Genomic DNA, 10,611 nt, shown 5'->3' on the forward strand with positions numbered 1-10,611 from the left:
TTATATCTATTCTCTTACACCTTGAGGGATGAGGCTAAGAAGTGGGCTTATTCACTAGAGCCCAATGAAATCACGTCATGGGGACAATTGGTTGAGCGGTTTATGAAGAAGTTCTTCCCACCGGCTGTCAATGCAAGAAGACGGAAGGATGTGCTGAACTTTGAACAAAAAAAGAATGAGACCTTGAGCACTGTTTGGGTACGATTTAGAAAGTTGGTGAAAAACTGCCCGCATATCAGGATTCCCGATTGCGTCTTGATGGAAACGTTCTATAATGGCCTGAGCAGAGCAACACAGGCTGTTACTGATGCCTCCGCGGCAGGAGGATTTATGGATAAGACATACACCAAGGCCAAAGTCATCCTTGATCGCATCTCGAGGAATATGGATGACTAGATAGATGACGGATATGGAGGTCGAGGTGCCGATCGAAGAAAAGCTAAAACAGCCATTGTCCCGACGAAGACAATGACTACATTGGCCGTCCAGATGGCCACGGTAACCTCGATCCTCTAATCAATGGCCATTAATCAAGGAGCCATTGCTCCATAATCAACGCATCCCGCTGCGCTGGCTCAAGTGGCCGCAATTGGTTTTGTTAACTGTGGAGGGGCTCACGGAGCTAAAGGATGCCCATTGAATATGCAATAAGTGTGTGCTATCCAGAACAACACATTCAGCAACAATCCGGGGTGAAGAAGTCATCCTAACTTTGGTTGAGGCGGCAATCCCAACCTAGGGGGCCAATGAACCATCAAGGGGCAGCAGAGGGAATCCTTCGTTTCACCATAATCAGGGGCAATCAAGACCACAGAACCAACAACCTTCATCATCATCTAACACCTCGAGAGGATCATTAGAGGCACTGCTAAAACAATACATGGACAAGAACGATGCAGTAATGCAAGCCCAAGCATCCTCTATACAAAATCTTGAGATCCAAGTGGGCCAGCTGGCCTCTGATCTGAGAAGTCAGACACTTGGAATACTGCCCAGCAATTCTAAAGCCCTAGGATCAACAGAGAAAGAGCAATGTCCGTGAAGATATTGAGCAGGCAAGCCTGACCACCTGCGGAGATGTGGACTGCGAGCATCAAAGACAACGCAAAATTTTGGTCCATATTTCGATACATCATTTATTCTGCTTACTAAATTCCTTCTTTGATTTCTGAACCAAGTTTTAATGATTCATTTAATGCAAATTTTGACTCTTCGAATTTCATTCTTTCGTTACTTCTGTGCATTTAATTCATTCCTGCCTTTAATTCTTTGATTTTTCTGTAGTCAGTGTATGAGCTTTAATTTGTTAATGATTGAGTCATAAAGAAAAATAAATAATAATAAAAAAAAAAAAATTACATGTGTAAAACATAAGTTACGAAAGTAAAACATTGAACAACAAGAAAGCAAGATGACAGTGGACACATCCCAAACCTACTCGGAAGGCATTGTGATCACCAAACTCAACTGTATTGAGTTGAGGGGTGTGTTGCGCTCGTATATGTCCTTTGCCCATCCTTAGTCAAATGCACTATGTCGAGGTATCCTCTAGAAATGCGTTGGTAAGGGGTGTGTTGCGAGGATATATGCGTTATTTCCCGCCTTCTGCAAAGATACAGTTGCGTTATTGAATACAATGCGTTATAACTTATTATGCGTCCATTCAAATAAAATATTAAAGAAAATTTTTTCTGGTAATTCGGTAAGAAGTCCAATCGATTCGTATCCCCAAGCAATTATGGCTTGGCAGGTGAAAGGACGCTCTTTCTGAAAATTCCATAGATGCGGGAGCTGGAATGACGCGCCTGTTGAGATGCTTGAGGTCAATCGCCGTGGGAATGGATTGGGCCCCACCACGGCCCAACCTATAAATACCCCCTTCCCCGTCTTTGAAAACTCTTTACCAGCAAATCGAAACCCTAGCATTGTGCTTTTAGAATCCCGTTTTTTTTCTCCCAAAAGCTTGAAGTTACCAGACCTTCCAACCAGTTTCAATGGCCGACCAAACACCAAACCAACCTATTTCACCTTCCATCCATGACTAACTAGCCATGCGAGAGGCAGTATTCCTGGCTGCCAGTCGCAGGCTTGCCGCCCAAACCCGTTTTGTCCCAGACCCACCAGAAGAACCCGAAGAAATCCCTTGGACGTTAGGCCTCCTGCTTTCAAAAGAGGAGGAAGCACTGAAAGTTTGCCAATGCCAGCACCGTCTATCTGCACTGAAAAGGAACAGAAGAGGCGAGATGATACGGAGATGTTTGGCAACATCTTAAGCACCTTGGAGCAAGGAGGAGAACTGCCCGAGGCAGGGGTTGTAACCAACCACTGCCTACGGAGGAGGAGACGGTGGTTATGGCGGAGGTAGCGATAAAGGATGGAGTAATGGCGGTGGAAGAAAAAGATAAAGGGAATGATGTTTTGGTCCCGGAGACTCCGGAGGCCACTATCATCGCATAAATTTTTTATGAGCCTCCACAAATGGAAGAAGAGGAAATCGTGATCATTGAAAGAGAAGAAAATGAGATCGCAGTTGAAGAGGCCGGAGAAGCGGCGATAGAGTTAATAACCCTGACCTTGTGATGGAGGAGATTGCAGGGGGTGTGCTGCCAGAAAAGGCCATGAAGGAAGAGTTAAAGGCAGCTGAGGCAGAGAAGGAAGCCGAAGCTAGATTGAAAAAGGTAGCAAAAGCCGAGAAGGAAGACGAGAAGAAGAATAAGAGAAAGGAAAAGAAGGTTGGAAAGGAGGAGTCGTGGCATCATCACAAGTCCAGAAAGAACAAAGAGAAAAAGGATGATGACAAAGATGAAGATGCCAAGAAGAAGAGGAAAGAGGAGAAAGAAGAGAGAAGGTTGCGCCGAAAGGAGAAGAGGCGCCTGAGAGAAGAAGAAAAAACAAAGCAGAGGGCTGCAAGCCCCAAGAAAGATGGAGAGTCGACCTCCGTAAGAGAGGATAGGGGGACATGGCGCAATTGATGGAGCCGCCGCAACCTGAAGCAGCACAATTAGTTGCGACGGATGAAGGAGAAGAAACAGAGGGAACCCCCTTAATGCGGCGTGGCAAGGAGAATGCACTGCAAGGGTCTAGCATCGACCCTCAACAATTAATGTTAGCACTAAAAGAGGAGGAAAGAAGAAGAAAAGAAGAAGAACAGAAGGAAGAAAAGATGGAGTAGGGCAAGCTCATCATCGCAGAAGGGAACAGAAGAAGAAGATTAGAATTTCAAGAAATACAAAGAAATAACGAGCTTGCCCGACTTGAAAGGATCCAGAAACGTGAAGAGGATTAGCACCTATTGTGGGCCTCTGAGCAGTTTAAAGAAGAGTTCAAGAGAGAAGAGAGAGAGGCAGAAGAAGAAGAAAAAAGGAGGAAGAAGGAAGAAGAGGAAAGACTATGTTTGGAAGAGAAGAGGAGGAAGCGCGAAGCTAACAAGAAGCGCTTGTATAAAAGTAAGGGCAAAGAACTCGCTGAACGCGAGAAAGAGGAACAACGCAAGGAGCGGGAAAAGAGACTAAGGCAAGCAGCCCGCCTTGCGCAAGCAAGAGGCAAAGACGGAGCAGAAAGCAGCGAGCCTGCATCGACCAAGAAACGATCAGCTAAAAGAAAGGAGAATGATGACATGTTGATCGAGATGAGCTTCTACCCTGTGTTAACCCCACTACCTGATCTCATCACGAGTGTCATTGTCGAGCATAGGTGGGACACTTTCTGTCAGTGCCCATCCATCATCATGCCTCAGGTAGTGCGAGACTTCTATCGCAGACGTCTGCACGAAAATAGGGATGCGGTGACTTTTAAGGGAGAGACAGTTCACTTCAGCACGAAGGACATCAATGAACTTTATCAGATGAGGGACAACCCTGATGCACCAGGGAAAAAGGTCATTAATGATCCTATAGAAGAATTGATGAGAGACGCACTGAAGGTACTAGCGCAACCAGGTACAAGATGGACAATCTCCTCTAAAGGCATTTGCACTGTGGAGTCTAAGTCTTTGCTTCCGGAGGGAAGGCTTTGGGTTTATTTGGTCAAGAAGCGGCTGATCCCAACAACCCATGCCAGAACTATATCAAGGGATCGGGTGATGGCCGCATATTGTATTGCGCGCGACATTCCTATTGACGTGGGAAGGTTGATCGCAGGGCAGATTAGAGCACTAGTGGGGCATATACGGGGGCAGTACTTCTTCCCATGGACCATCTCAAGTTTATGCCTAAGTGGGGGTGTAGACATTGATGAGAAGCCCATGCCAGAAGTTCACGGCCTCATCAACATCAAAATTCTGAGGATGCTCTTCAAAATTCCCCACATTGCCCGGAACTGCCAGCAAAGAGACCTACGATTGATTTGAATGTGCCGCAGCAACCTAGACCCAAAAGAAGAAAAAGAGAAGATAAGGGAAAAGAGAGGGTACATGAGTCACCGACGCATGATCCAGAGCCCATAAACCCTCTTCCCTTAGTCATCAGATCTTCGAACCCTCCAAGCCCGCCAGCGCAAACCTCCTCCCCTCTTCGGGAACCGATTACCAATCTTCCTCCTATCCCCAACTCTTCTATTCAACCAGCAGCCCCACCTTCACCAAAAAATTCATCACCACATCCCACTACCCCACCGTCATAAGTTGATGACCCACACGCTTTGGTGAAGGCACATCTGCCCAACTTCAAAACGGTGCTAGCGAGCATCGTAGGCACAACCATCCTCCACCTCCTTGGCTGCTGAGCTAGCTGAAATGAGAACCCTCTTCGCCCAATTGCAAGAACTTGTCTTTCGACAACATCACTTCTTCAACCATCGATTTGAGGTAGCAATGGAGCACATTGATAAGATTCAACGTAGTGCTGCAACTTCAAGGGAAGCACTCATCAATATCCGGCGCAGTAGCATAGGATCTTCCAACACCAACGACTGATAGCGGAGCGCAATCAAGAGTACTTTAACTTCCTTACCGCTTATCTGCATGGTCCGATGGTGCCTCCACATCTAAAGCAGCACTTCATTTTTTACGATGGCTCTGTTGCACCGCCTCAGTACCCTCCACCTGATCTCTCTGCTTCTCAAACTTAGTTTTTATTCTTTCTTCAATTTCAAGTTTTAATTCGGCCATTCTATAATTGTATTCAATCATTTTATTATTTTGTAACTTTACCAAATTCTTTGACTCTTGTACAGGCATGAGAAAATTTAGTTGGTAATGCAACCATTTGTAATATATTCGCATACTCTGTTAATAGTCAATACAATCAAAGTATATAATTCACCCTACTCTTTGCCTGTGCCTCTTTCTTTATCTTCCTTTGTTAATCTTTCCTATATTTTTACTTTTATATTTTTACGATCTTCATTGCGTTGCTATGATGTATTATATGTTTACATTGAGAAACATTTCCTGTACTTAGTAAATTCTGACTAACACTTAAGTAATTCTTAGTTTAGCAAGTATACTTGTACCTTTTATCTTCTTTCAAAGTCAACATGCATCAAACCCTTCCTTTTTGGAATATCTCTTCTAGTGTTTTTCTAGTCTTATCAAAAGACGCAATGAGGATCTTTGCATCATAGCTTATAATAATTTGGGGGTGGGAAGTCTGAAGACAGGATGAAACTCATAATGTATGTAGTATTTCAGAAAATGCGATCCATTTTCGGTGTTAAGAAATATACTTATATATAGTATTATATAATATATATATATTGCAAAACTCCAAATGTCAGCGCAAGGGAAAATTGCAAAACTGTTACCAACCTGATAAGAGTTTAGTTGTGAATGGAGCCCGCTCGTAGTTGAATGTTCGTATGACACCCGTAGGAGCAAGCGAAAATGAAGGTGGGTTTCCAAGAACAACGATGTATAAACCCAAAAAAAAAAATGCAAGGGACAACTCTTCTGATTATCATGAGTTAAAGTTAGAACTGGCACGCTACCGTAGTTGGATGTTCGCATGACACCTGTGGGGACAAGCCAAAACGAAGAGTGTAACCATGACCAACTGTGTCTAAGTGAATAAATGACACAAAGTTTTGCTCACCACATATAGATACATCAAGTTGTTTTGATAAAGAAGAGATAAACTTTCTATTTTGAAAACTCGAAAAGTGTCTTTGAGAAGAATTTTGTTACATAGAAGAATAAAGTAAGGCTTGCTAAGAATTAGCAAGGATAGAAGGAAAGTGCGATGTCAGTTAATGTGCCTAAGTGTAATATTCGGAGCAACCAATCATTGCAGAAATATAGGATAGGAATAGAGAATTATTGCCTTAGTAGAAGATATACTTGAGGACAAGCATATATGTAAATTTAGGGGTGTGATAATTTGTAGAAATACAAGTTATTTATGCCACCTTATCAGTTATTACGGCCAAAAGTTAGTAATTATGCGCCAATTGTATGAAAATTAACCTAGTATGACAATAATTATAAATGTTTGCAATTACACCCACTAACGCCAAAAAGATGGAGGACAAGCCAAACTTTACTCTGTTTTGCAGGAGACCAAGTCACCGCTTGCGCTCAAGGCTCATGAGAAACTAATCAACGCATCTCTGTAACATTGTGCCCGTAGATCAACCATGAAGAGAAAATTACTGAAGAAACGGCGCAATGCGACAGTCGGTCCAGAGCTATGCTTCAACCGCATGCGGTAATAAAAACAAACCTACATGCGAACCTATGATCGAAGGATGCAACTGAGCAATGCAAGAGCGGGAGATTGAGACACGTGTATAACTAACGGTTGTGCAGAATTGATGGTCTGATTGCATAACAGAAGGAATAAAATCCCTCCATCTCCAGAATTACCATAACAATCAAGTGGGCACCATAAGGCCGAAGTCAAAGATCTGCTCCTATACATACCCCAGCGATTTCAGAGAAAAATATGCTATTTGATACTGGGCTAAATGCTGTAAAATTTTAGAGATAAAAGGCTGAGCTGAGTGCTGAAGAGAAGAAATCTGGGAAGAGAATGAGAAAAGGCCGCGAGGTAAATCTCAGATCTGACCTGCCATATACCAGATCGAAGCTCTGTGCAGAGACCCCCGCTACCAATGGAGCAAGCCTGAGAAGGAAGCTCTTCCTACCATCGAAACCAACCTATCTGGCAAGCAAATTTCTATCGAATCTGTGCCAAGACATTGGCATCGGATTGTATCTGTTCTATCTCTCTTTTATTGTATTCCATATTTTCTTTATCTCTTCATTCAGACATCATGTATCAAACATTTAGTAGAAATATTAAATGTTTCGATAGATTTCGTTTACCATTTTCTGTCTATCTCCGTTCACCCATTAGTCACTTTCTTCATGATATTTTCTTAATCCCTTGATGAGCAATATGAATCACCAAGAACTTAATATGTATTAAAGTTATAAAATACGTTTAGCTAAAGCATGCTAGACGGAATCTTCACCTGTGAGAGTAGAAGTGAAGATGTCATTCTGATCTATCGAGAGAAGGTCAGAAGAGTGCGATAACTAAAGCAAGTAGTACTTCCAGACATGGAAGCAACCTTGCGTTCATTACGTTAGACTTTGTTTCACCACAGACATGTGGGAGATGCGGCCGATCACTGAGAGGTGTACGCCAAGAGAAAAGCGGGACAGTATTTGTACCTTCAATTCAATTAAGAACTTGCGTTATTTGCAATACTTATCCTTCTCTTTCTAGTCTGTTCACAAGAATTGTCGTCGCATCCTACGTCTTTGCACAATCTTCACAGCCAGCCTTAATCCTAGTATCTTGCACATAAAGCCTGTATCTTGTAACATCTAGCTTATGTTTATTGTATTTTTATGTTTTATCTCATTTTTACCGCTTTCCTTTATTTTACTGCAATTTACATACTGTACATACCTTTTATAAAGAATTAAAAACCCGGTCGCATATACCATGAACATACCGCAATAATCGGCACCACTTCTTCGTGTTCGACCTCGGATGATACCAAGAAACTTGTGGTGGAATTACACTTGGTTCCATCGTAAGGAAACTCGTGACAACGCAGGGCATACTACTTGAGCAATCCCTAATTAATGTATAAATGGTAGTAGTATCGCATCATTACTAGCATTTAATAACAGTCATTCATATCAAAGCGTTATAAGTGTCAACAGAGGAAATCACAACCAAGTGGGGCCGAGTAACCATCAGAACAGCAACTCCAGGAATCGAGGAAATCCTCCACCTTTTCATCAAAATCAGAACCAGAGTCATCAGAGACAACCGCAAAACCAACCATCCTCCTTAAACACCTCTGGAAATTCATTGGAGTCTGTGCTCAAGCAATATATTGAGAAGAATGATGTTGTCATGCAGTCGCAGGCGTCTTCAATCAGAAACTTGGAGATCCAAGTTGGGCAACTGGCAGCCGAACTACGCAATAGAACACCTGGAACGTTGCCAAGCAATTTCGAACCCCCAGGATCTCACAGGAAGGAGCAATGTCCGTGACGACATTGTACAGGCAAGCATGACCGCCAGTAAAGGTGTGGATTTCATTCATCATGGGAAAAATGTCTTCTGGTCCATATCTCTAAATTATATGTTTAATTTCTTTCTTAATTACCTTCTTTAATGCTGTATGAATTTTGTCATTTATTGCTTCCTTAAACTAGCTTTTAATTCTTTGTGAATTTACTTCTCATTTAATTCACTTGCGTTAATTTTCGTCCTCTGTTTAATTTCCTTACTTTTCTGTATTAATTGCGTTATCCTTAATTGTGGTGAATGATTTTTTAAAAGAAATTGAGTACCGCAAAGTCCTAGTGACTTGTGTTGATGAAAAAAAATTATATACATAATAAAACAAATCCAGTATGCATTGCGATGATGGGTGCATCTTGTGCTAACAAGAGACACTTTGTGTTCATCCTACCCAAATGCATTGCGTCGAGAAGTGTGTTGCGCTCGTATGTATTTTTTGCCCATTCTTAGCGAAAACGCACTATGTTGAGGTAGTGTTGCGCTAGTAGAAATACCGTGTCCCCGTCCTCTAGAAATGCGTTGAGTTGAGGGGTGTGTTGCACTAATACATGCGTTGTTGCCCGTCCTCTGCAAAGATGCATTTGCATTGATGGAGGCATTGCATTGATTCTTAACCTTGCACCCATCCGAATAAAACACAAAAGACAAATTATTTTTGCAAATAGAGTAGTCCAATCATTTAGGCTTCCAAGGACATGATGAATTCGCAAACGAAAGGACGTACTTCTTTGTTGATTCATAAATGTGAGGAGCGAGACGACATGCTTTTTGAGTACCTCGAGGCCTGCCACCACAGAATTTACGTTGGGCCCATCAAGGCCCAACCTATAAATTCCCACTTCCTTCGTTTAAGAGAGCCTATTTAAGTCTTTTGCAAACAAAAACCCTAGTAGAGCCTTTGCATTCCCAGACTTCAAACTTCCTTTTTAAAACCCTAAGAACTTTCCTAGTTTTTTTTCACTCAGTACATCCATGGCCGATCAGTCTTCCCATCCATCTTCCTCACCCTTATCACCCTCACAAGCCCAAATCACTGCAAGAGAGGCGACATTCCTCGCAGCAAGTTGCCATCTCGCCGCCCAACCAAAACCCATCCCTTGAATCCCGGAAAACCTCGGGGAAAGCCTGTAGCAACCAGACCACTCTGCATTAGAGAGGGGCAGAGCACGGAGAGTGCCCCACTTCCAACACTGTCTTCTGAAAGTGAGAGAAAAAGAAGAGACGACAGAAAAGTGTTCGGGAGTATTTTGAGTAACATGGACAAGGAAGGAGGGCTGCCCGAAGCGAGGGTTGTTAATCAGCCACTACCTTCGGAGGAGAATATGGAGGAAGCTTTGAGAAGAAGCGCCCTGGCCGTTTCAGATTCTAAGGAAACTGTTCAAACAGAATCCTATGAGGGACCCATCAAGGTTGCTTTGGAGGAAGCGATGGCGAAGAAGCAGCTGGAAATGGCTGAGGAGAAGAAGAAGAAGAAGAAGAAGATCAAAGAGAAGAGGGCTGAGGGAGATGAGGAAGCCCATTTAATCAAGAAGAAAGAAAGAAAAAATAGTGAAAAGAAGGAACGCAAGCGGGAGGAGATACGCCTGAAAAAGAAGGAAGAGAAGAGAAGAGGGCTGAGAGCCCAAAAGTCGACGGAGGATGAGGTTGTGTCAGCGCAACAGAGAGAATCAGCGCAACCTGAAGAGGGAACACGTAAATAAGAACGGTTGCGACTGATGATGGAGAAGATTCAGACATCACCCCCCCCTTATGCGGCGTCGCAAGGAAAATGCATCGCAAGGGTCAACAATCGACCTGCCAATTTTGCTAAGTACATTAGAAGAGAAGGAGAAGAGAATAAGAGAGGAGGAAGAAAAACAAGAGAATATGTTGCGGGCACAAAAAATCATCGCAGAAAGTGGTATAAAGAGAAAATTACATGATGAGAAGGTGCGCCGCAACAACGCAATATCGGCAGAAGAGGAAAGAATAAGGCTCGAGGAAGAACAACGCATATTGCTGGCCTTAGAGCAATTTGAAAGAGAAATAAGAGAAGAAGAGGAGGAAGAAAAGAAGAATAAGGAAGAGAAAGAGAAGAGGTGTCGAGCAAATGTTTAGCGCAGTTTGAGAAAAGAAAGGCAAAGAAATT

At 42.9% G+C, this 10,611-nt stretch overlaps 2 protein-coding genes across 2 annotated transcripts; both read left to right on the forward strand.

The window, feature by feature from the left end:
* The first annotated feature begins 2,579 nt into the window (after nt 1-2,579).
* LOC120080416 (nucleolar protein 58-like) lies at nt 2,580-2,972 on the forward strand. Its single transcript, XM_039035078.1, has one exon. The coding sequence runs from the start codon at nt 2,580-2,582 to the stop codon at nt 2,970-2,972; it is 393 nt and encodes a 130-aa protein (XP_038891006.1).
* Nucleotides 2,973-9,739: 6,767 nt separating this feature from the next.
* LOC120080428 (UPF0329 protein ECU05_1680/ECU11_0050-like) lies at nt 9,740-10,183 on the forward strand. Its single transcript, XM_039035087.1, has one exon. The coding sequence runs from the start codon at nt 9,740-9,742 to the stop codon at nt 10,181-10,183; it is 444 nt and encodes a 147-aa protein (XP_038891015.1).
* The last annotated feature ends 428 nt before the right edge of the window (nt 10,184-10,611 follow it).

Source organism: Benincasa hispida, chromosome 1 (genome assembly GCF_009727055.1).
Source record: "Benincasa hispida cultivar B227 chromosome 1, ASM972705v1, whole genome shotgun sequence".
NCBI lineage: Eukaryota > Viridiplantae > Streptophyta > Magnoliopsida > Cucurbitales > Cucurbitaceae > Benincasa > Benincasa hispida.